This window comes from Mirounga leonina, unplaced genomic scaffold, assembly GCF_011800145.1.
Source record: "Mirounga leonina isolate KUSES-001 unplaced genomic scaffold, KU_Mleo_1.0 Mir_115, whole genome shotgun sequence".
In the NCBI taxonomy this organism is placed as follows: Eukaryota; Metazoa; Chordata; class Mammalia; order Carnivora; family Phocidae; genus Mirounga; species Mirounga leonina.
The window spans coordinates 26,602,802-26,630,129 of NW_023270268.1; the positions used below are offsets into that span (position 1 = coordinate 26,602,802).

The following is a 27,328-nucleotide window of genomic DNA, read 5'->3' on the forward strand; positions in this document are numbered from 1 at the left end:
AAAACCACAGAATTTTTGATGAGAGAAAAAGGATTTAAGTTTTAGAAATAAAATTCTGACAGCAATACGCAAGAATATAGGAATCCCAAATTCCTGAGATCTCTAAATTAAAAACAAATCAAAACAACACAAAAGTAGCATAAATACTAGCACGTCTGTTCGAATGGTTTTTTATTAGTCTATCAGCATTACTTCTGCATATATCTACATAAAGCTTGTCATTTTAATCAGGCAAATAAAATTTTAATGTTTGTTTGAATGTATAATACTAAACATACCTGGGTAATAAACTTTTTTCCCATCAGTCTTGTATACAACCATTGTGATAAATTCTCGATTATTTGCAAAATCATCCTGAAAGTACAAAGAATCCAATGTAGTTAGGAAAATGGGCCCAAAATGCTCTTAAGTAGGGAAAAAAAGCGCTAATTTTAAGAGCATTTCAGCTACTTAGTACTATAAAAACCGCTTTTCTGAATTAAATTCATTTCAATGGATGACCACATTGTATAAAATAATACATTAAGACTCTGAGGCTATTAAGATTATGGTTATGCTTTACAGAATCAGGCCTAATGATTTAACATCTCCAAACCCCCTTCAGAGTATTTTAATGTTAATATTCTTAAGACCTAAAGCACACATAATCAAGCTCAAAACCCTCACTGACAAGCATAAATTCACATTTTTCTTCAAGATTTTAAGTATATAAATTTCCTTAGAGGAAAATACTCATTTATGTAATACAAAACTATCTTCAAGCCACCTGCATAAATGAAACAGGCTGGTGACCAACTTACATATCTTCTTCACAATGGTCTATTTTTTAAAGTTTCTGTATGGGATATATAAGAGATCAGTACCTTGTCTGTTATGTGTCTACTAAGCAAAACCCAAACTGCAGCGCCCCCTTGTGGACACTGCACCTCCAGTTTGTACTGGGGGTTGTTGGCCAGGCTATAGGCATCTTTCACAGGTCCTTGCTTAGCATCCCAAGTACTAAAAGATAAAGTCAACAAAGAAAGCAATAATTAAGTTTCTCATTGAGCTAAAACAGAAGACCATTTTTAAAAGTTTTGTGTTTCTAATATAACTAAGTTATCAGGATTTCTGTTTTATTGCTTAAAAAATTTCTGGCGTAACCAGAATAGCATATAAACAAAATAACTATTACATGGCAGTCATCTGTGGGCATGACAAAAAGAAAGCTAGTCATCATAAATTAATCCTTATATTTTACATGAAAAAAGTGGAGACTACTATAAAGCATATTCTGAAATATGCAAAAAGTTACCTGTGAATACATGTTGATTCTTTAAAAAGACCTGGATTCCAACTCAAATAAATCACATCATAATACTGACAGAGATCATCCCATGAAATCCAAAATATTCCTGAAAATTAGATGTCTGTTAATCTATAAAATATCTTAATGACAAATGACTTCAGTCAGTTAATACATTTCATATTATGTTATTTAAAGATCGAATGATATCAAAATTAAAAAGATATTTTTACCATTGTCTATTTTCTGAGCTGTTCGAGGATCAAAGTTTAAATATTTTTGTAACTCTGGGGTCCAGTTTTTTACATCATTTTCACTGTATCTTCCTTTCCAACGTAAATGACTCCAAGGATTTTTCAGTTGGATAAATCGCAGCCCCTATTAAAAAAAAAACAACAACAGGAGATAAAGTTGCAAAAACAGTTTTACCAAATTTTTATTAGTTATATCATGCATTTGCTAAGAGAGGATGCATTTTGAATACTGATCAATACTTTTCTTTCCAAGTCAACTTACAATATTCTTTAATCAACATTTTCACTAGGTCACATATCTGATCAAAAACTAAATGCCTACCTATTCCCAAGAGCTATGCTGTCCATATGGTAGTCACTACCCACAGGTGATAATTAAAATTAAAATTTTTTAAAATAAAAAATTAAAAATCAGTTCCTTAGTCACACTAGCAACATTTCAAGTGTTCAAGGACCATGTATAGCTAGTAGCTAATGCACAGCACAGCACAGATACGGAACATTTCCATCATAGCAGGAAGTTCTTTTGGACAGTGCTGCCTTAGAGCACCAAGAATTTCCTATCCTTTCAAAGCCTACTCTGCTCTGGCCCCACTTTATTTTCCAGTACTCATACCGCATATATCTTTCACTCTAATTTAGTCTTTTCTCTCATCATCCCCACAAATAATCCTTATTCAGTTTTACCTCTAAAGGCATTTACCCATGCTGTCCCCCTTTCCTGGAAAGCCCTCTCTGATCCCTTGTAAGCACCCTCCTCCCTTCAGATCCTTTCAGATCCTCCTTAGCTCTTTCCTCCACTATCTCTCAGTGAAGACTGAAGCAGTTAAGAAGAGAAACAGAACATGGACTTTAGAGTCAGAAATGAAATGTGACCAAATGCCAGCTCTACTATTAATTAGCTTTATGGACCTTGGGTGGGTCATTTACTCTCTGATCATTTGCTTACTCACACATAAAATGAAGATTATAATGTCTCCTAGAACACTGTTGTGAAGATTAAATGAAGTAACATGTGCAAAGTATTTAGCAATTAGTAATTGTCTTCTTTTAATTACTACCTCTTCTCTAAACTTTATAGTGCTAACATTCCGTATTACTTTAGTTCAAAACAAATAATATCCTATCTTGTTTCCTACTTGTGCAAATGTATGAGTCTTGTCTCCCCAATGAGATTGTAAACTCCTTGAAATGTTAACACTACTGTCCTTTTTCAGAAGTCTCCACTGAGTTTATAAAACAGAGTGTTAAGGTTAATAAGTGCTCAACAAATACTGGGTGTGTCTACAGAACTCATTACTCGGACTCAGAAAATCGAAAGAGCTTGTAAATCCAAAAGAGTACTTGTCTTATCTCAAGCAGTCAAATTAGGAAACTGTATTCATTTTCTAATGATGTCAAACTGTTTGGGGGACATTTTTGAAAGACACATTCCTCGGCTATTATAAATGTGGCAAATCATGGCCTGGGAAAGATGTGATTTCTGACATATGACTCATTCCTCTCAGGAATCTTCAAATTCCTTTTTTCAATTTCTTCTTACCACTTGTCCACTTCTACCCCTGCCACACAGATATTTAACTCTATTATTATTTTTTTTTTTTCATAAAACCTAGCTCTACATAAGCAGGAAATCTGCCTTATTTCAGAACTCTAACACTTCTTAAAGAAGGACTGTAAAGGAGAGAAAATTGCTAAGCTCTTTTGGGGCAGGTCCCAGGCATTACTGACATTTAAGGACACTAAGAAGGAGCTGTAGATTTTGTTTGGATAGAGAGCCTGTAATTCAGAGGCCCTGAATAGGGGAAGAAATGTTAGACTGAAAAAGGATCTGGTTTATGATGAAACATCCCATTTTCAAAGTTATTTCCAAGTGGCAGCAAATGAAGAGACTTGAATAGATTCAGAAATCCCTTGGTAAGACTTGCTGGACTTAGAGACAGCAGCTTGAAATGAGATGTAGCTTCACAATAGACTATGGAATATAACCTCAAGGAGGAGACAACAAAATGACCCAAAAGGACTGCTGAAACTAAAAGTGAAGATCTTAGAATACTCAAGGTGGTTAGAGGCAAACAAAAAGGATAACATTTTCACATAAGTATTAATAAAATCTTATTAAGTGAAGAAATTCACAAATGTAGAAGATTGGCAGTACCTTTAGTCTAAGATTAGGTCTATCTGCACAAAGAGGTTCTAGAGATAAATGCCTAAATAAGATAAATATTTTTGGAAATATTTTTAGATTCAAGTCAGAACTAAGGAACTCTCTCAAAATACAGACAGCAAAAATAAGATAAAAAATGAACCCAGGGGCACCTGGGTGGCTCAGTCGGTTAAGCGTCTGCTTTCGGCTCAGATCGTGATCCCGGGATCCTGGGATTGAGCCCCACAGCCATCAAGCTCCCTGCTCAGCAAAGAGCCTGCAAACCTGCTTCTCCCTCTCCCTCTGCCCTTCCCCCTCGCTCATGCTCTCTCTCTCAAAATAAATAAAATCTTTACGAAAAAAATGATGAACACAGGGAACTCATCAAGTATATAACTAATCAAAGATACTGGTGAAAACCCTTATAAATTTTAACACATGAAGAAGCCTTTAGATAAAGATCAACCCTGACTACAGAGTTCATGTAAGCAAAAAGAAACTGGGGTCAGCTCCACAATGTGAGATGTCTTCTCAAGCTGGATAATGCTGCTTCAGTGACTTGCACAGAATTAAGATAGGAACATAAAGCATACATATGAACAGAGAGCATTACACCACAGTGAAGAAACCTGTCTCGGGGTCACAGTTTACTTCAACTATACATGCTCTAAAATGCCTTCATCTCTACAGAGTAACTCCCATGTAGAATTAAAACTACGTAAATAGTGCTTTCTGATTTTTGACTAAAATGGCTGTTATTTAAAATTCTTAATTTACTGACATTCAGCAAATTTTTACATGTTTTGTTTTTAGGTCAAACCACAGGTGCCTATTTTTCTCATAAACATGTTATTTGTCTCATTTCCTCTGAACATCAGAACAAATAGCATTATTCAAAGTAAATGATACAATCTTCACAGAAAATTTCCTCAAATTCAAGCTTACTTTTATACTGACTTTCATTATCTAAATTTAATTATCTTGCTATTAACTCACTGTTGATCACCTACCAGGATGGTTTTTAATTTACATTTTTTTTTTTTTTTAAGATTTTATTTACTTGTCAGAGAGACAGAGACAAAGAGAGAGTGAGCACAAGCAGGGGGAGTGGCAGGCAGAGGGACAAGTAGACTCCCCGCTGAGCAAGGAGCCTGATGTGGGACTCAATCCCAGGACCCTGGGATCATGACCTGAGCCGAAGGCAGACGCTTAACCAACTGAGCCACCCAGGCATCCTGGTCACCTACCAGGATGTTTTAAGAATAAAATAACATACACATAGTACTAAATAACAGCAACTGTTATGGCCAATGCTTTGACTCATGTTTGTGGAAAATTACATTTCTAAAACAAACAAATCTCTCAGCTTATTCAATTTTACATGTTTTTACTTTTTTGCTTTAAGTAATCAATTTTTATACTACTTTTAAAGGCACACCCTATTCTATACACAATGGTTAGGGATACAATAGTGGCTGATTTAGAAAGCCTTGAGACATATAAATTGATGTTGCAGCAGGTCCCTACTGCCTTCATAATTCATATAATTCTATGTGCCATATAAGAAAATCAATCTAATTAATACACAGTGGAACACTGTCATTGCTGATTGATCACTACTTCCTTCTGTAAGTTTAAGCAGGGGAAACTGGAACACGTAGCTAGTTAAACTTTCCAGTGACTATACAGCTTAGGTACTCTATATCATTAGAGAAAAAGAATTCTCCCGTAACAATCTCTGTATTTTCTTATCCATAGAACAGATCTATTTTTCAGATAAAAAGCGCTAATCAATAACCTGAGAAGTAATGAAGTCACCCATTCTAACACCTGAGCAGAGAAAGAGTCTGAAATGTCTGAGACCATGTGAGGGCTGCTAGGAAGAGAAACATTTGCAAATCCATTGGCATGTTTCTTATTCACAGATATTCTCTTATTTTTTGTCCTTTCATCAATATTTACTGAATGTCTACCATGCTCTAGAGCCTACCGCTATGACTGCCCCCAACACCAGCAAATAGCCCAGAACCTTGAGGGCTGTGTGTTTACCTCAACCCTTTACTTTTATGAAAAAGAGGCAAAAGGCATTTCTGTTTTGTCATCAATATCTGCACATCATTGTCATTACATTTCCCATCTTTTTATTTCATAATTTCCAGTGGTTGAGGTCACATTATTTAATGTAATAGGTAGAATGATTTTTAAAACTTCATCTAAAACTTGACTTGTCAGTATTCTAGTCTATTACACTACTGATGAGCACTGGGTATTTTATGTAAGTGATGAATCACTGAATTCTACTCCAGAAACCAATACTGCACCTAAAATTAAAATTAAAAAAAAAAAAGGTCTAATATACTATTTGGGATCCTTGGAATGTCTTACTATCAGATATGAGAAAAGAAGAAAAAAATGTAAAGCAAAACCTTTAACTCTCTAATATCCAAAACAGCATATGCATGTGTGGGAACCAGACCCCACTTCTCTCCTTCAGCTTCAGTCATCATTCCGGTTGATGCAGTGATGAGGACATCCCCTTTGTGAAACCTGGAATGACCCCAACAGACAAATAATTAAAACACGTTTATACCATCAGATCACACTATCTTTCCTTTAGTCTAAAGAGTTTATATGAGAATTTCCACAAATTTGACGACTTTTCTAAAATGGGCTATTCCCAAAACTCCTCAAAGGACAAGGTATATTTCTGTTTCACAATGCATCAGATAAATTATCACATTGCCCCACCCTCCTCCAGTTTTAGATAATCAGGTAGAAACTTATCAATGAAGGAAAGCAAACGCTAAGTTTTCAAATGATTTACAAATAAAGGTGAAGATGTCAAACACATTTTGTCAAATCTTTGAAATTTTCTAGTTTCACATGCTCGCTTCGGCAGCACATATACTGAAATTTTCTAGTTTCACTACTGAATGTGTATTATTGCACAATTTTCCCGTCTCTACCTGTGGATTATTCATTTAAGGCTTAAAAGCTACCTTCCTCTTTATATTCTCAGACTTCTCTTTTTCCACCTTCCCTCAAATTGGTTAAGTACTTCGGAAGTATAAAACAATTTGTCCATATGACATATTCCAGATTCCAATGTTTTAGATTATTTATAATCTGGATTAATTCTAACAATCAGTGAGGATAACTGAGGGCCGGCCATAGCAAGTACATAAAGTGAAGTCCATTTTAAAAACACAATTTCCTGGGGGTGCCTAGCTGACTAAGTGGGTGGAGCACGTGGGGGTCATGGAGTTTGAGCCCCATGTTGGGCGTAGAGATTACTTATACGAAAACAAAATAAATGAAACCAGAATTTCTCTAAATAACTAAAAACGCAGCCTTTGCAATTTCTCTTCTAAATAGGCATGAATTTTAAAAAATAGCCTCTTTTACTACCAAAGAGAGAGAGAGAGAGAGAGAGAGAGAGAATGTTTACCTTTGATAAAGCATTCTGAAAGAATTATCCTTACTGAAAGTTTGGCTATCTGAATGCATAGCTATCCTTTCTGGTATCCACCCAGTCAGTGCATGAAGATCAATATTCTGCAACAAACACATTTTCAGGACTGTCAATATTGTTTTCGAGCTCTTTAATGAATCCACATGGTAGCTATTAAATCTCATTGATTTGATGTAATGATAGAATAAATCACAGGGTAGTAAGCTGTTTTAGACCAGTAACAGATTTCATTTTAAATTCAAATTCCTACCTGGATTTGAGCACAAGTTTATCTATTCCTTATAATCTCCGTTGTTTTTCCTGAATGCAACAATTGTTTTACCGATAAATACGATGAAAACTCAAAACATGTTATAGATAAAAGCTGCTTTAATAATGATGATGACAGTCACTCACCATTTAGTGAGTTCTTAGGACAGACACTTTTCTAAAGTCTTACAGATATTCTAATTCCTTCTCTCTCTATACTGTACTAGGTAAATTAAAAGGCACTGAATTAGAAACTAAACTATAAAAATATTTGAGAAACAGAACAATTGAGCTTGTAGGCCAAGAAGAAATTTTAATATCCTACTGCATTTAACCATGACCTATACATTCTTTGCCTAACATTATAAGAACCAGAAGAGTGAAGGAGGCCTGGTACTAGGTGGGAAAACTAACCAGCTATGAACCATGGACGACTTGCATACATTACTTCATTTAATCTTTACAACTCTGAGAGGTGGGTATTATCCTCATCTTACAGACAAGCAAAGAGGCTAAGAATGGCTACATACCTTTTCTAAGGCCAAAGGCTGTGTACTGTCATAATTCAAAGTTATACGAATCTAATTTCTGGCATAAGCCCAGTCTACCTCATCCAACTAAAGGACACTGGTATACCCGTCGATTTTGTAGGGTAAGCAGTGTTAAGACTGGGAAAAACTAAAAAACAAACTCCTTGAGCCTGAATTTACAAATCAAAAAACATACGTAAGGATGACAATAGGACACATTCCTTTGATTTGAAGAGACCTCTTTGGAAAGGTACACTGTACCTAACTGGTCTTGTATCTCAGCATGACAGCAGACATACATTTTAGGCTTCCCTGAATCCTTTACAATGCACTATCCTTGTAAAAGAAAATACAGTTTTCCTTAACAAGGTGACCGATCAACATTTTTCAGGGGTTCATACTCCTGTTTTATTTTCCTTTAAACAAAAATATCATTATAATTTCTCAAATTTAAAATAGTCATATTAGATAGCATAAGTCTGTATCTGGATCATCCTGATACTTACCGAATTGGATCCTGGGAAATCATATCCTCCCATGACCTTCATATATGCTTTTTCTATGAGAGAAACCCATAATTCACTTTTGTTGTTAGAATAAGAACAGAGCAATTCTCCCTTATGATCAACAGGTAATTGATCATCAATTATCACCTGGAGAAAGAGAACCTTAATTACCTTAGGTGGTACAAAATATCTTAAAATCCTTCCTATCAAGGAAAAAAACACCTTTCATACAGATGAAATAAAAGGCACAATATGCCTATTAAGGTAATGACAGCTTCATATTTCTAGAATCTGATCAATTATAAAATATTATACAATGTCTTTATTCCATTTTATAGGCTAATCTTCCTGTCACCTGATAACCTTGAGCCAACCGGCTAAATGGACCTATACTCATCAAAATTATTACAGATTCTAGAAATGTACGTTATATCTAAAATAATTATAAAAGGGCCTCACTATTAAGGTAAATAACAATATTACTACATGTGATTTTAACCTAAACCTGCAAAAAGACTCATGTTATGTACAGTTGTAAAAGTAGAACATTATGGCCAAAAGATATATTTAAGTAATAGAGGAAGTGATCACCACAACACAGTTTCTGAGTCACATTTATAAAGTGATCTGGGAAATGAGGATAGGAAAAATTCTGATCTAACACTATTAGGAGGATCATGCAACTACATTTTCAAAGATTCTTTAAACAAGGGATTATTTAAAGACTACAGTTCAGAAAAACCATGCTCAATGATTTTGCTTAATTTTTAAGTAATCAGCTAGAGCAGCGGTTCTCAAAGGGTTTTCTTAGCAGCACCAGCATTATCTGGGAACTTGTTAGAAATGCAAATCATGGCCCCACCCCACAAATTCTGAACTGGAAACTCGGCAGGGGGGCGGGGGGGGGAAGGCGGTGCAGGGCAGGAATTTGTGTTTTAAGCCCTCCACGTGATTTTATACATAACCAAAATTTGAGTATTACTGAGCCACTGAGCAACTTCTCAGACTGAAAGCATCAGGAATTTGTTTAAATGCAGATTCTGATTCAGTAGGCTCAGGGTAAGGCCTAAAATTTCACAATTCTAACAAATTATCGGTAAATGCTAATGTTGATCCATGGACCTCTGAGTAGACAAAAGCTAGAGAATCCCAACAATGCCAGGCCATTACACAAGTCATAGTTCTTAAAGAAAGCAGTGTAATTTCAGACTATATATATTTCACAAAGAAAAACATAATTTTAAAAGCTTCTTAGGTGTGAGGTTATGAATACATATAAACTCTTGTGACCTAATAGATTTAGTTTGCCCGATTTCCTTTTCCTTTTAATCCATTAAGAGTTATCAGATTAAAGTTTAAGCATTAGTAATCATTAGCTCAATGTTACTTTTTGAAACTTTCTATAAATTTCCCAAAGCCATTTTTAAAAACTTTCTTAATTTTTATTTTTAATTACTAACATATGATGTTACTGGTAGCAATATGCATAACACCAGACTCAAAATCTTTTTAAATGTTTACACAAATAACATTTCTTAATGATTCTATTCAATATTCAAAGGTGGGGAAGAGAGAGAGAGAGAAGGGGTTGGGGTGGGGAGAGATATTATTCACCTTTCTTGGGACACCATTGAGGTGAAGTTTTACCATATACTTTCCACATGGATTGTATTCTGGCTCACCATCCTTATTCTGAGGGTAAATTATGCTTTTGTAAGGAAAATAAATATTGAAATACCAAATTAATATTCAATATAAACTACTATGCAGGATATTATATTTTATTTAGACATATGCTATTGCCTTGGCAATTTTATAAAAATAAACATGATAATATTTTTCTATGATAGGCCTAGGAAAAGAATTTCACCCTAATCAAAGTGCTTATTTAATATAAAGAAAATATGAGATAATAGAACAGGGCATAAATTTCACAATACTCTGAAAAATACTAAGTTTTAAATTATATACTCTAATAAATTTTCTATTAAGCAGATATATTTTATGCCATTTGAAATAATCTTCTCTCACTGGTTCAAGAAGAGACCATTTCAATTAACAAGAACTAAGGCAACTAACTACAACTCTCACAGAGATAAAGTTAACACAATTCTGATAAAGTCACACAAAATTATCTAATAAGACATTTGTTATCAGTATCAATTTTCTTTTACACTACATATTATTTACTTATATGATCTATTTATCCAAGACGGCAAATAGCTTGAAACTAAGGTCTGTGTTTAATTTACCTTTGTAATCTTAGGACTTACAAAAAACCACTCAGGAAAAGATGCTTGAAAAATTATAATGCTTAATTTTTACAATGAATGATCTTTAGTAATAAAACTTTAAAAAATTGAGAGAAAAGCTATTTCAGTAACATTTCGGTACATTCTAAAGCAGTTCTAGCCGCAAGAAATGTTTTATATTTTCCAGTTGCCATATTAAAAGTTAAAAAAGTGAGATTTTAATATACTTTATTTAACCGAACTTATCCAAAATCATATTTCAATGTGTAATCACTATAAAAATTTGAGATATCTTCCAATTTTGTATTTTTTTTTTACTTAGTTTTCAAAATCTGATGCATTTTACACTTACAGCCCATTTTGATTCAGACTAGCCCTCTTCATGTATACAATATCCACATGTGGCTGGTGGCTACCATATATTATAAGTATGATTTTACTTTGACCAATTTTATTTCAAAACATACCAATTTCATATATATTAATACATGTGCATACATTCTTAGACTATTTTAGGAAATCTTTCCACATTCACAAATCATCTGTTTAACATATAGGGCCACAATATTCTAAGTAATATGGCTTCTTCACTTTCTACGCAGATAAGACCTAAGCTGTTAATTTCTAGTCGAGATAATTATATGAAAAGGGCTAAAGGGACAAATACAAAATTTTACCTGGTAATCAACTTCTTATTAAATCGTCTTTCATAAGCTGCACTGATAGCCAGTGATGCCACAAAGGAACAATCTGATACTATTGTCTGTTAATAAGAATTTATTAACATATTAACTAATTCATTAATGTAATTTCAACATTACACAATATTTAAGCACTACACCTACGCCGCCAACTTTTTAGACTGAGTTAACTGTTGTTGAATACCAAAATAATAAACAGAAATTCTATACTGCCAACTCATACATATTTTCTTCAAACAAATCCTAGAAAAATTGATTAAAACATTTCAATAAAGTTAATTCAGAATAAATATGGATGATACATTTCTTACAGGATAAAAAGCATACTTACTGAACCCACAAGTTTTTAATGATAATTTAAAGGCATTTTTTAAAGTTTATTATAATATGACCAACTAAACTGAATATGCACATCAAAAGATTCTTGATCATAGTATTTCAGGACCATTATTTTTATACTAACTGGAAGACATCTGTACTTCAATGCAAAACTTAACTGAATAAAATTTGCAATAAAACCATATTGTTGTTACACCACTGAAGTCTTTTAAATAAGCCTAATATCTTCCTTTTTTAAAAATATCTATTCTCAGGGTGCCTGGGTGGCTCAGTTGGTTAAGCCTCCAACTCCTGGTTTCAGCTCAGGTCAGGAGATTGAGCCCCGTGTCGGGCTCCATGCTCAGCATGGAGTCTGCTTGAAATATTCCCTCTCCCTCTACTCCTCCCTCTCCTCCCCCACTTGTGTGCTCTCTCTCAAATAAAATCTTTAAAAAAAAAAAAAATCTAAAAAAAAAAAAAAATCTATTCTCTTATCAAGGTGAAGCTGAGATCCTCAACCTTCTCATCTGCAAGAACATATTGATAAACAGGGTCTATATAAAAATCTGTAATTGCTCAAACCAGTTATTCATACTCATATTATCTCAGTATGTCTAAGTCAAAGTGTGCAGAATAATTTTTCCAATTATACTCATGCACCTAAATATATGATAAAAACCAAAAAAAATCCCCAAATCTACATTCAAATTACTTCAAAATGTTAGCTTTCACATAAAATTATATAAAATGTTTACCTGCTTTATGCTAAAACTGGACACAGTATAAATCATTGTAGGATTGTTGGTGAGGTCTTCTGGTCGTACCCATTTGGAAAATGTAGCTTTTTGTTTAGGTGATAATGGTAGCTTGCCCCATCTATCGCTGAGGCAATAATAAAAATTAAATACTATTATTACTCCTACTAAAATTAATCTTTAAAAATGACACAAAAACAAAATTAAATTTCCTAGAGATTTATTTATTTATTTTTTTGGTATAATGATCATAGCTATTACATCATCCTAAAATAATGCTCTGGTCAAATCTGGCTCTTCACACTTAACCATGAATCCAGTCAATGTGCTCATCCTTCTCGATTAAAAAAGTATAAATTTATAACTGCAAACAGGAAAGCAACTTAAATTCACTTATATTTACTTTAAGAATATAATTTAAAAGTTTACATTAGCATCGTTATATTCAAAAAATTCAGTTTCAATAAAATGGAACCATTAACAATAATACAAGCTGATTCAATTCAAAAGGATCTAGGAAGCTACAGATCCTTACGATGGCTCTTGACAAACTCTTCTCTCCAAGGCTAACAATGAGAGTAGTTAATTATTCATTAACAACCATGTGCCAGGCATCATGCTAAAGTACTTTATACACACTATTCATTTAATCCTTAAAACAATTCCATTAAAGCAAATATTTCTGGAAAAGGCTTAAAAGTGATTTAGTGACTTGCCAAGGTCACATAGCTAAAAAGTGGCAGTAGCGGCATTTGAATCCAGGTCTTGGGTGCCGGATCTACATTCTTACCCACTACCCTCTGACTGCGTGTTGGGAATATGCTGGGTGGTATTTCTCTAAGACTGATGTATAGCACAAAATAAAAAACACCCATCTTTCCTCAAACCTCTTCTAAGGGTAACAGTCTTCAGGTTTCCTAAGATTTCTAGGATAATACAAAGTTTATGGTATGCAAACTGAGGCAAATATAACATGGTTTTTTAAAAAAATATTAACAGTAGGAGAAAGGTGCTTTTGTGGTCATTTGTGATCTACAAACGCCTACATTTTCTTCATTAGAGGACATCTGTAAATGTTTAATAAACCAAGGTTAATGTAAATTTCTTAGACTATTGTATATAACACTTCTCAAACTTTTTGATGATCATCTCATAGAAACCACCAGTGTTCTGGTGACATTTTGGTACCTGTGTAGGAACAGTAGCTGATTGTAAATAGAAAGTGAGCCGAACAAATTTAGAAGAATTTAAATTTTAAAAAATTCTAGGGTAAAAAAAGTTTAATTCAAATCTGTAATTTAATTACTTTGTATTATCAACCTGCCATATGAGAATACAGAGTAAATCCAAGATCCCTTAATAACTGTTCTCTCAAAGTCACCACTAAGTTATCAAATTCAGTGTTTTCTTATAACTTTAAAGACATTAAACATATTTTATAAATATAATTTATATTCAATATGCTTACTTTAAGATTTAAAAATACATGAGCCGAATAGAAAAAAAAAATGTTTAAAAATCACTCAATCTTTCTAACCAAAGATTCATAAATTGTAGAGCCCTTTTCATCAGTCTGTTACCTTTGAATTTTGAAATATTTACTGTTACTTTTTCTTCTGATTACTCTACTGTAAAATAATCTAGAAAACAAGAATGGAAAAATCTTGCTAGAGTAACCTAGTATTTATTCTTGATTTTTCTCCAAATTTAATGAATTCAGCAAGTACTTACTGAGTATCTACTAGATGCCAGACATCGCACTACGCACAGGAGCACAATTAAAAGAGACATGGTCTCTGTCCTTATGAAACATAATCCAGTATGGAGGACTGGCACTAGGTAATCTTATACAAAATATGTAAAATTCCAACTGTCACAAGTGCTATGCCTAAATTCAGGGAGTTTGCATGGTATCATATTTTACTGTTTTAATTATGTTTTAAGCATTTTCCCATGTTATTTAATTTCTTGAAAACCTGACTGTTCATGGTTGTGTAGTATTATTCTTATAGATGTTCTGTTATACAAGCACTAAAAACATGATTTATCTTATTACACAAAGACTGGAACTACAAGTTTATATCCCTACTCAGATATAACCATTTAAGAGCGTATTAGAATAACTGATTCACACTTTCACAATTACAATATTGATGAGTATCTTTTATATAAATCTTTGACTACTATGAACACTTTTTCAAACTGGTCTCCTGAAGTGAAATTACTGGTCAAAGGGATAAACTTTTGTTTGCTTGTTTATTTTAAACATTTTGAAGTATCTGAAATGTAAAACCAAACTTTGTAATATAATTTAGAATTTAACAAAAATAATTATTTTTCTAAGTTAACCCTTATTATATAACAATGTAATAAGCACTAAGTGCTTTATATTTTATTAACTAATTTAATGATCACAGTAACACTATGAGCTAGATTCTATTCTTATTTTAAAATCTGAGACAGATTTAACAACTTGCCAAGCATCATACAGCATACAAAACTGGACAGTTTGGCTCTAGAAATCTGTGCCCTTAATATCGATCAATGATATAGAGCTTCTCAGATATAAAAATTTCTTAGACTCCAATCAGTGACTAGCATCACACGGTTGCCTGGGTGAAAAAAATTAGGTTGATAACTCACTGGCTAGAAGTCGAACTGTTGTCCATCTAAGAACAGCAAAACACTAGAAAATGGGAAAGCAGCTCTTTTGTTCTTTACAGAGCCTTTTATAGAACTGGCATGTAATGAACATCAACTCTGATTTTTTTCTAATAGAACATGCTCATTGCAAAAATTTTGAAAAATTTTAAAAAGTTAAATCACCCAGTTTTGCTATCTAGAGATAACCACTGTAAATGTCTGACATGTACCTTTACATCATTTTTTCTATTTATCTATAAATACATGAAATGAAAGAAAAATATACATATAACATCCAAATTTTCTGTTTTTAAATTTACTATATTGAAAGCATTTTCCCTACCTCTTTCAAAGATGTATTTTTTATTGGTAGCATAAGCATTTACTATAATAACATAGATATGCCATTCTTTATTCATTCTCATATTGTTGGATATTTAGTTTGTTTCAGTAATTTTTTGCTGTAACAGATGCTTTGATGAATACCCTTATTAAACACATCTTTAGTCAAACTTTTATTTCCTTAGAATTAGTAGAAGCTGGGAGTCATGAACCAAATAACATTTTTAACACAAGCTTAACACAAGCTGCCACTGTTCCAGAAGACTGTGCTAACCAACATTTTCACAATTAACCCTTTCTTGAACTGGATTTTTTTTAGTAAATAACGACACTGTCACCATTCTATTCCACTTTCCATTCCATTCTTTCTTTACTGACTTTGCTGTTGTGATTCAAACACCAATTTGACAAATATTTACTTTGTGCCAGGTACTGTGCTAGTGTAACTGTAGGCGAAAGGAGATCCATATGTGCCCATTACCAGGCAAATGCCCACACAGATACTCTTGCTATGTTGCCTTACCTTTTTCCACAACTGTACCTCTTTTCCAAACTTTTTTTATTACAAATTTTAATTTCAAGGCTATGAGCTAAATTGGATTTCAGAGTATGGAAAAACTACTGAAAAACGAAAATCATCTCGGAAGTAAAAAGTACAATAGTGCTTACTTACCAGAAAGGCATTGGATAGGCAAAACGTTCCCTCAGATCAATACTCATGAAAGGAACATATTCTATACCATTTATTTTTGATGTTGTCCTACAAAACACAAGGAAAAAAATCTAAAGTAAATGTTCAAGTTTACCGTAACTACTGATCTTATTCAAAATTTATATGACAAAGTATGGCACTTTAATAAAATTAAAATGATAATCTCATGTTGTTGATATCTTTAATAAAATTTTCACAAAATCGTTGAATACCAAAAAATAAATGATTCAATTCTGTAAGACTTATTCTTTTAAGACTTACATCCTTCACAACTAAACTATGGTCTCAAGATAAGCCTGCACTAAACGTATTGAAAGTATCCTTGACACCAAGACACAAAATGAGTGACTGTGTATCCTCATTTCTGAGAGGATGAGAACTTTTCACCTGTATGAAGGATAGCTGAATTCTGTTAGGTAGAAATATTATTTTTTTGTTGTAGCATGAAATTCAAAGGTGTGTAGAAAGGAGCACATGGATGCTGAGTAGCCTCAGTGTTGGACTATTACTGTCTCTCAGCTCCAAAACCACCCTTCTTTGTCTTGCTGTGTGTTGTGGGGGTTCATATGCAATTTTTCCAGGCAAGAGGAGACACATTAGAAGAATTAAAATCTTCAGCAGGAAAAAAAAAGAAAACTGCCTTCAGGTGGCTGCTCCAAACGAAGGAACCCTTTCGGCGCAATTTTAGGAAATTAAAAGTGAGCAACTACATGACTTGCACAGCTCTCAGCAGCTTGGATCTCTTCCAGTTGAAGAGCAGCCACTCTGGCTCAGAGATATAGCCCATCTACACCAGCTCAGAATGCAAGCACAAGGATTTCCTCATCTTTGCTGTTTGCATTTTTAATATCCCCTGAGGCTGCTTCCATACCGGTATCTGAGTTGGCAAATGCGTTCTGTAAAAAGGACCAGACAGTACATCGTTTTGGCTTTGCAGTGAGGTCTCTGTCACATATTCTTCTGTTTTTTTGTTTTCTCTTTTATAACCCTTTAAAGAAATGTAAAAACTATTCGCCACTTCAGGCTTCCCTTTGCTGACCCAGACCTACACTATTTGAAGGTAACAGTTTTCTCCCCATCAGGGCTCTGGTTACTAGCTGCGTAGATGATGAGTGGTCTGCCACAGCTCTGTTCTGCTGTTTGACCTTTAGTGCTCGATTTTAAAGTATGCTAGGATTTTTAGGAAAACATATGTCTAGTAGAAATGCTAACACTAAAATATACTATAACACATTTTAACTATTTCAAGTTGGGGCTATATGACAATATAATTTATAATTTCATAATAAAAGCACAACACACTATAACAAAGATGTGATTACAACTCAGCAAACCTAATGAAAATTAAATTACCTGTGTTGATTATATTAACAAAATTATTCATTACAATGAATCATAAACTGATTTACCTGAGAACTTCTATTTCTTCTGCTGTATATCTCTGTCCTTGTGCATCACATGACTGTGGACTTATAAAGGGTTGAGGTCTTTCAAGGAAAGGACTAGTCCCTAGTGGAAAATGTGCTCTCGTTGGAGGTGGCTTTGGTTTGATATTTGTTGACTTGATTTTGCATAATGGTTTTGTTAAAGGCTCACTCAATGCTTCCGCTCTATAATAGAAAGAGGTACAGAAAAACTGTTCTAGTTTTTCTTCTCACATTTAAGCTTTCCAGAAAATAAAATTTACTTCAAGAACCAGTCAAGCATTCCTAATGTAAAATTAGTAGATAAGATTCATACATATCAGTCAGCAGTTCACTTCTTAAGCTACTTCCGAAAATAAGTATTTCACAACTGATACACATTAATTGATACTATTGCTGTATCAACTGCAATTATTGAGCACTTACTGCATGTCAGATACTATGCAAGGTAAGGGGGATACAAGAAAATATAAAATGCAATCTCCGCTTTTAAGGTGTTCACAGTTTTGTGGGGGAAAGAAAGACAACTGCATCCAAAGTGACAGATGCTAGAAGTATTATATGTGAGTGAACACACGGCAAAAGATATTAACTTAATGACCAAGAAAAGACAGTGAGTCGGGGGAGGTTATTCTGAATTGATGTTTGAGCTGCAGAGAAGTCCACCTAGGGAGTGAGGGAGCATTCTAAGTAGAGAATAGCATGTGCAGAAGTATGAACCAGCATAGCGAGTTAAGATAACTTCCAAAAAAAATAGATGAAGTCCCTATGAAAAGTTAAAAACAAGAGGCAGAAGGAGAGGAGACCAGGGGCAAGAGTTGATCATGGAATGTCTCACATGATATTCAAGGGAATTTTGGCTTTGTTTTGTCAAAAGTTCAGCGAGCTAAAAAACAGAAGTTCTTAATTTGAGGTCCACATATGAGCTCCAGGAATCTTGTTAACACTCTGAAATTACATAAAATGCACATGAAAAAAATTTTATGTACATTTCTCCTAGAAAGAGGATCCATAATTTTGAAAAGACCCTCAAAGAAGCCAATGACTGACCCACCCCTCTGTGCTTAGGGTGCACTCAGAGGATACTGGATGGGTTATCCACACAGGTAATAAACATCACCTCTGATTCTGACTCGTGAAAAAAGTGAAAATGGATAAGATAACTATGTGTTAAGTGCCCATATCCTCATGAATCAGGAGAGACAAACTAAATGTTAGATGACGACAATGAAAAGGAAGGACGACTGTTATACCTCAATTTAAAAAAAGAAGGGCTGGGGGTGGTATTGCTACCAAGTCAGACCCTCAAAAGGAGGTAATTTTATTAATTCATACTGTAACTAAAAATGCAATTTCTATCCTTTTCCTTCATCTATAACACTCTTTAAGAGGTATAATTCTCTTGTGCAAATCTGTTCATTCTCAAATACCTACTGAGCACATACGGTATGTTGGCACTCTGCTAGGTGGTTACAGCATTGAACAAAACAGACAAAATTCTCTGCACTCACAGAGTTTACATGGAGGGTTGGGGGGCTTAAAGGAACACGGACATTAATAACAAACATGATAAACTGGTAACTTTCATATGCCTTAGAAAGTGGTTAAGAGCTTTGGGAAAGAATATTAGGGCAAGCAGGAGGAAAATACTGGAGGAGGTTCCATTTTAAATAAAATGGTTAGGGCAGGCTTTTTTGAAAAGTGGACATTTGAGCCAAGAGTTGAAGGAGTTACACACCCTATATAATTTGGGATATGTGAATGGTTATAGGCCAGCTCATTCTCAATTTCTCTACTTTTAATAGTAGCTCTGGAAGGCTCTCTGGAAGTTCTCCCCAGAAATCTGGTGTTACACAACAGAAGGAAGTCTTCCACTTCAAACACCATAATCATTGTTTTACACATAGCAAAAACTAAATAAAACAGGTCTTGGCTGATTTGTTATTTATTGAGTTTAAAGCAGGGAACTAGAGAGGAATAAATTCACCCAGAGGAAGAAGGTAGACTTGCTCTAGATCTCAGCTTAAAGATGGAGGTTTGTTACTACGAACTCTATACATATTTAGAGAAATTTGTCAAATTTAAGTAACATAGTTCACTGCTATCCATGGATAAGAACTTGAGTGACCAAAACTCACCTATCTAGTGCCTGTCGAGCCAACTGTTTCAGTTTATTTTGCAGAGTTTTATCAGCAGTTTCATAAGACTTAAGAGAAAGAAAGACAGACATTCTGAAGCATAATTTTTTTCTTTGCTTGATTCATATTTCTAAGCAAAAAACTTATAATGCAATATATTTTATATATAATATATATACATAAATAATGAGAGAATAAAAAAAGATGACAATTTGTTTTCATCCTTAAAGGTATATTTAAAATAGTGTTGAAAACCTGACATTGAGGTAAACCTGAAGACCACTTCATGTGGTAAATGAACCACAACTGTAAGAACATGGCGCCATGGAAACTGAGCAGCAGGAAACTGAGGAGACCAGCACTTACCTCCAGAAATCAGGCAAGATGGTTTCCCTGAACAAAAAGGCAGTCAGTCCTCTGACAATACTGAGAACACCACTCTCTATCATTTCACCTCACATTCCTGTCAAATGCACTGCTCTTATGCACTAGAGCCCCTAAACTTAGCTGTTCCAACCAGGGTCCTCAGGAAGCAGTAAAAGCCACTCAGCATACAGATTTTACACTGCAAATCAATAAAGCTCTCCCAAACCACCACCGTATTTTTAAATGTAAGAGATTTTTTAAGAAGGGGGAGGTTTATTTTAAATTCATAGATTTGTAATGAGTTCTTCCTGTAATAAGTTAATTTTAGGTATATGGGTTTAAACAGGTTAAAAAAATAATACCTATAATTAAAAAAACCATTGCCTAATGACTCAATCTTACTACTGTCAATTTTTTAACAAGAGGTTTAAAACCCATCATTAGTTTTCTGTTCTTCATCTTTTAATGAAGAGTAACAATTATATTTATAATTATTTTTCTTTAAGGAATTGTTAAATAAAATTCACTAGTAAGAGAAATTTCTTAGCATAATTCCACCAAATTTAACTAGTAGCTATACATACGGTTTTCAGACAGAGATCTACGGCTTCAGTATACAATTCTATAGCATCTTCAACATTCCCTTTTTCATCTTCATCAAAAGCTTGAGTAACAAGGAAATGAGCACGTTCTAAGTCCAACTGATGTTTTGATTTCAAAGGACCAGCACTCTTTGACTGAACTAGGACAGGAAGAAAGCCATATAGATGAAATTATTACCTATATATGTACTTATATATGCAGGAAACAACACACCATTTTAATATATTTAAGATACTCTTTATAAAAACTTTATAATTTGTCATTTAAAAAACTTAGCAAGGTCAAAAAATAATCCTTAAAAAATGACTCCTTTCAATCTGAATTTTAAGGCCTAAAAAAGAGTCCCCATTTGTTTGACTCATCTCACAATGCACACCAGAGACCAAAAATACCAAAAATGTATTATTTATTGAAAAAAAAATTTCCCCTGAATTTCTCTCTCCTTACCAGCACTTTCTTCCTTTAAGAAAATAAAACACCAGTCCTCCTCCTTACATAGCCCTGGCCCCACTCCCAAAAACAAAACAAAAAAACTTAGAAAATGTTAAGCCTAAAGAAACTCAATTATGTTTTAAGGTAATTAAAAAAAAATTTTTTTCAGTACAGACAATTGTGTAATACAATATCCTAGGCCCTGATGATAAAGTTCCTGCTGTTTCCCATTCATCTGAGTCCAGATTAAATAATCACATATTTTTACTGTTCTTTGAAATAAGTATTTGTTTTTAATATAAAGGTATATATCAATAAGGGACCTGTATCAAGATTATATACAAAGATCTCTTACAAGTAAACAATAAAAAGACAATTCCAATTTTGAAAATGAGTGTGGTGAGCAATCATGTCAACTTGTGTCAACTTTACTGGGTACCCAGATACTTGGCTAGACATGACTTCTAGGTATGTCTAAGAGAGTGATTCTGAATGAAATTAACCTTTGAATTGGTAGTAAAAGCAGACTGTCCTCCCCGATATGGGTGGGTATCACCTAATCCACTGAGGGACTGAACAGAACAAAAAGGCAGAGGAAGGGAGAATTTGCCTTCTCTGCCAGACTGGTTTTTTTTTTTTTTTTTTTTTGGTCTTTTCCTGCCCTTGGGACTTGGGTCTTACACCATCAACTCCCCTGCTTCTCAGGCCTTTGGACTTGGACTAAATAAACTATACCACTGGCTTTCTTGGGTCATTCCTGCTTGCAGACTGCAGAGTGTGGGACTTCTTAGCCTCCATAATGAGGTTCCATTATAAGCCAATTCCTTATATAAAATCTCTTTATATATATTCTACTGGTTCTTTTTCTCTGGAGAACCCTGACTTACATAATGGGCAAAGAGTCTGTATAACCATTTTTCCAAAGAAGATATTCAAATGGCCAATTGGCCCATGAGAAGATGCTCAACAACATTAGCCAGCAGGGAAATGCATATCAAAACCTAAGATGCCACCTTTACACCCACTTGGGTGGCTAAAATTACAAAAGACAGAAAATAACAAATGTTGATAAGGATGTGAAGGAAATGAAACCCTCATATATTGCTGATGGAAATGTAAAATGGTGTTGCCACTTCGGAAGACAGTTCAGCAGTTCCTCGAAAAATTAGATATCAAGCTACCATATGACCCAGCAATTTCACTCCTGGGCACGTATCAAAGAGAAAGAGAACTAAAAACCCATGTCCACACAAAAACATATATACGAACGTTCAAAGCAGTATTATTCATTAACAGCCAAAAGGTGGAAACAAGCCAATGTCCATCAACTGATGAATGGATAAACAACATATAGTATATTGATATGACGGCACTATTATTCAGCCATAAAAAGGAATGAAGTATTGATACATACTACAACATGGATAAATCTTGAAAACATTATGTTAAATGAAAAAAGCCAAACCCCAAAGGCCACAAAATAGATGATTCTATTTACATGAGCTGTCCAAAATAGGCAACTCCAGGGAGATAGAAAATAGGTTAGTGGCTGTTAAGAGGATAGAGGGTGGGAGGAATGGGGAATGACTGCTAATGGATAAGAGGAAACATACTAAAAACCACTGAATTGTATACTCTAGTAAGGTGAATTTTATGGTACATGAATTATATCTCTATAAAGCTGTTATTAAAAAAAAAAGCTTTATATTTTGTCTCTTAAAGATATGGTGGTGACCTTTTAGAACTTTAACTCTCAGAAACACCTCTCTGAAGTATGTGCTAATCTACCATTTACAAAATGAAGACACAAAAGCTCAAAACATTAAAATATATAGCCCCCTCCCCCCAAAAAAATATATAGCCCAGGGTTTCTCAGCCTCATACTACTAACATGTTCAGCTGGATAATTCTTTGCTGTAGACTGACCTGTGCATTGGAGGATTTTTAATAAGATTCCTGACCTCTACCCAACTGGATGCCATAGTATACTCCCCACTTCTCCCTAATCTAAAAACCAAAAATCTTGCGAGGTGCAAAACTGTTCCCAGTGAGAATGACTGATCTAGCCTAGGTTTTGTAGCTATAAGCTACAAGATCTTGTAATTCTAGGTCTTGAGCTCTTTATACTACACTGGTGAATTTCAAACTGTGTTACCCTTCCCCACTCAGAAATCAACTTAACTCTCAAGAGTCTATCAGCAAAATTTGTTTTAAACATTGCCTGAAATGCTAAAGAAACCATTTAATTCTCTACAGATTACACTCCATAGGTTGAACATAATGGGTCAAAAAGCTGGCAATACAATTAAGGTATGCTATGCTTTAAAAATCCTTCTGGAACTTTATTTCTCAAGAGATTAGAGCTGTTACATTCCGTGCCTAAATATCACCTTTGTAAATATTTTATAAATGTATTTGGCTGGGAAAATGGAGTTACTTTGAATTACATGGTATTTTGGATACCTGAATCAATATAACTTTCTATCAGCTGAGGCCGTGCTACACAGGCAGTTCACTTTCCAATACATCCAATTTCTGGGCACTGTCTTAAACTAAACTATCTCATCCTTAAGGGTATCGTTCTAACAAGAAATCCAATGATGGAATCTACTTTTTCCTAATGATGTGCTTATAACTGCTCTTATCTATTCAGAATGAGTGGTAAAAAGTAACACTAAGTCCATTAGGCAATGCTGAATAAAGAGTCCTCTAAGCTGCTTCTGGCTTTATTATATAGCCACAGTAAAAAAGGGTTAAAAAGAACGCAGTGAGAAAAATGCATTTCTAAAACAAAATGCCAGTAGGTGATCATTTTCTTTCCTATCCACGTCAAGAGCAGATTTTGACAGCAGCCACATACTTCTAACAAAACTGTGATCACTAAGCCTGTGTACTTGTTTCATGACATTTGCCATGCTGTTTACAAAAATAAATACAAGTCGTTCCAGGTCTCTACTTACATGTTGCTTTCCAAGATATGGTTTTAAAAAAAGAGTTTAGCTAAGGTCTTGAGGTTGAGGATACGGATATAGAAGAGACCATGAACATACTGCTGAAGTCTTTAACACTAAAGGCAAGTAAAGACGGCTCTTGAACAATGTGGGGGATTAGTGGCGCTGACGGAAATCTGCATATTAACTTTGACTCCCCCAAAACTTAACTACTAATAGCCTACTAGAAGCCTTACCAATAACCTAAGTTGATTAACACATATTTTCTATGTGTGTTATATATTATATTCTTATGATAAACTAAGCTAGACAAAAGAAAATATTAAGAAAATCATAAAGAAGAAAAAATACATTTACAGTACTGTAAAAAATCTGCACGTAGGAGTGCCTGGGTGGCTCAGTCGGTTAAGTGTCTGCCTTCGGTTCACATCATGATTCCGGGGTCCTGGGATGGAGCCCTACGATGGTGGGCTCCCTGCTCAGCGAGGAGTCTCCTTGTCTTTCTCCTTCTGCCCCTCTACCTCCTTGTGTTCTCTCCCTCTCTCGCAAATAAATAAAATCTTCAAAAAAAAATCTGCATGTAAGTGGACCTGCACAGCTCAAATCCCTGTCGTTTAAGGGTCAACTTGTAGTCATTTAATCTTAATATCAGGAGACAGCATGTGACAGATATTGAAAAAGTAGACTTTAACAGGGTCCTAATCCTGACTCTGACAATGATACAGTTTGAATGTATATAATTCATTATCTCTGTACCCCTGGGAAATTAGGAGATTAGACTATATTATTCGTAAGGTTCCTATTAACAGATTTATCACTTATTTCCACACTATGACTTTTTAAAAAATTTTATTATGTTATGTTAATCACCATACATTACATCATTAGTTTTTGATGTAGTGTTCCATGATTCACTGTTTGCATAGAACACCCAGTGCTCCATGCAGAACGTGCCCTCTTTAATACCCATCACCAGGCTAACCCATCCCCCCACCCCCCTCCCCTCTAGAACCCTCAGTTTGTTTCTCAGAGTTCATAGTCTCTCATGGTTCGTCTCCCCCTCCGATTTCCCCCCCTTCATTTTTCCCTTCCTGCCACACTATGACTTTTAAAGACATGATTACCAAAAAAGGAATGAGCAGCAAGAGTGAAGATCAAGATCTAAAGATGAAAAGGAAAAGGAAAGAGAAACACTAGGGACTAATACAACACCGTATGTCAACTTTTTTCAATAATAAAAATTTAAAAAAAAAGAAAGAGAAACATAGGGGGAAAGGATGTGATGAGAGAGAAGAAAAAAAAAATGGTAAGTTTAGTAGTCCTTTACTAACCTGCTGAATGCAAAGCCTGAACTCTTTCCAGGTACTCATTTATTTTTTCTTGAATATGTTCTAGGCCTGATCCTGCCATCTCAGCATAAATTAAGGCTTGTGCAGCTTCCTAAAAAAAGAAAAAAAATCAAAGGAATCTAACAGATGAATTACAATCTGAATTTTCTCTACCACTTCGTAACTCACTATTGCTGTCTATGAACTATAAAATAAGAATGTCTTTAAGACAGTACCAAGAAGGTTATATAACCCTCCAACACCTTTTCTTCAGTTCTCAATACTCTCAATTTTCTCATACTGTTGAAAATTTACAAACTCAAATACAAGAGATTATAAACATTTTCTTAGAATAGCTTTAGCTCACATGTCTTTTGCTTTCCTTTTTCTTTACGCAATAGGTCAGACTTAAAATCATATACCTTGAAAATATGAATTGAGCCTGAAAAGCATAAGGACAGGTATATAATAATAATACTCGTTACTATTGGTTAATAATAATAAAAATAGTCAATTGGTTAATGATAACAAATAAAATTAAATGTCAAAGGAAGATTATAATAAATTATAAAGGTCAAGGTGCCTGGCTGGCTCAGTTAGTAGAGTATTAGACTCTTGATCTCAAGGTTTTAAGTTTGAGCCCCACACTGAGTGTAGAGAGTACTTAAAAATAAAATAAAAAAAAAAATTATAAAGGCTAAATATCTCACAGTGGAAAGAAAATCTTCTTCTCCATAGAAAATATTGCCAAAGGGTGACACATTTTAAAGCAGATTTCAGTTGTATGAAATAAACTTATTTCAATTAAGAAAACCTGGATTCATCATCCAGTTTTTCTAATACTCCCACAGCCACTTATGCTGTGGCTAGTGAGGAAGAAAGAGCCTCACTCTCCCCATCACCATTCTAGGATAACAGGTTACCAGTGTTACAGCGAGAAGGACCACTGAGAGATTTCTCCAAAGTAAAAACACCTTCTCAGCAATAACCTAAGCATGTGCACTTTACAGAGGCTGATGCATGATGGATCCAAAGAAGCCAGCCATCTACTGAATATTTAACTTTTTGAATCCAGTTGTTGGAGCAGGAGTTGTTTCACTGAACTTAACAAAATCAGTAAAAAGAGTCTGAAATTGAATGAAATGAAATGAAAATTCATTGAAAGGCTGTGGGAATAGGAAAGAGGATATTCTCAGATTCTGTAACTCAGACATTTCATGGGAGGAAAATATAACTTTACATGTAAACATTTTTTTTTCTTTTTAAAATATTTTTTATTTGAATATAGTTGACACAAAATGTTACATTAGTTTCAGGTGTACAACATAGTGATTCATTTTTTTTATTATGTTACATTAATCACCATACATCATTAGTTTTTGATGTAGTGTTCCACGTAAACATTAAATATTTTTTATTATGTACTATTATCTAAATACTGATAGTTTATATATATATATATTTCACATCTCCAATTACCTTGATGTAAATACTGACATTCAAATAATTATCTTGCTTAAAAGAAATAAAGCCAACTAAATAATTGCTGGTATCAATCTTATTTTACTCATTTAATTTATATTTGAAAATGACAATTAAAGAATCCCTCATAGAACAGTAATGAAGACCGAAAAATGCTAAAGATCTGGTAAAGTTTATATAAACAGTTCCTAGAAGCACAAACACTTTTCTGACTTTCTCAAGGATAAAAAAAAATTCTTCATAATCACATGCATGCAATGGCACAGCAAAACAAGAGGCACCGCGTAGTATTTTCTTTTGCTTTACACAAAGCTATTTTATGTGACACTATTTTAACCTATGAATATTTGTCAGTTATTTCACAAAACTCAAACACATGGAATTTTACTTTTAAAGAAATACTACCTTCACGAAACTTTCCTCAAAAAGTCCAAAAGAA

The 27,328-nt window shown here is 34.1% G+C and overlaps 1 protein-coding gene across 2 annotated transcripts in view; it reads right to left on the reverse strand.

Annotated features, from left to right (window-relative positions):
- Positions 1 to 27,328, reverse strand: part of CAPN7 (calpain 7) — a 40,237-nt gene that overhangs the window by 11,468 nt on the left and 1,441 nt on the right. The window contains exons 2-16 of one of the 2 annotated variants that reach the window (XM_034994494.1): positions 25,411 to 25,519; positions 20,678 to 20,835; positions 19,728 to 19,795; positions 17,575 to 17,775; positions 16,127 to 16,213; positions 12,469 to 12,595; positions 11,372 to 11,457; positions 10,057 to 10,150; positions 8,443 to 8,589; positions 7,134 to 7,240; positions 6,112 to 6,232; positions 1,519 to 1,663; positions 1,295 to 1,394; positions 864 to 999; positions 279 to 354 (exon numbers count right to left, since the gene is read on the reverse strand). In XM_034994494.1, the coding sequence (XP_034850385.1) occupies positions 279 to 354; positions 864 to 999; positions 1,295 to 1,394; positions 1,519 to 1,663; positions 6,112 to 6,232; positions 7,134 to 7,240; positions 8,443 to 8,589; positions 10,057 to 10,150; positions 11,372 to 11,457; positions 12,469 to 12,595; positions 16,127 to 16,213; positions 17,575 to 17,775; positions 19,728 to 19,795; positions 20,678 to 20,835; positions 25,411 to 25,519 (1,762 nt within the window). The remainder of the gene's footprint in view (positions 1 to 278; positions 355 to 863; positions 1,000 to 1,294; positions 1,395 to 1,518; positions 1,664 to 6,111; positions 6,233 to 7,133; positions 7,241 to 8,442; positions 8,590 to 10,056; positions 10,151 to 11,371; positions 11,458 to 12,468; positions 12,596 to 16,126; positions 16,214 to 17,574; positions 17,776 to 19,727; positions 19,796 to 20,677; positions 20,836 to 25,410; positions 25,520 to 27,328) is intronic. The other variant, XM_034994503.1, reaches the window with a different exon arrangement.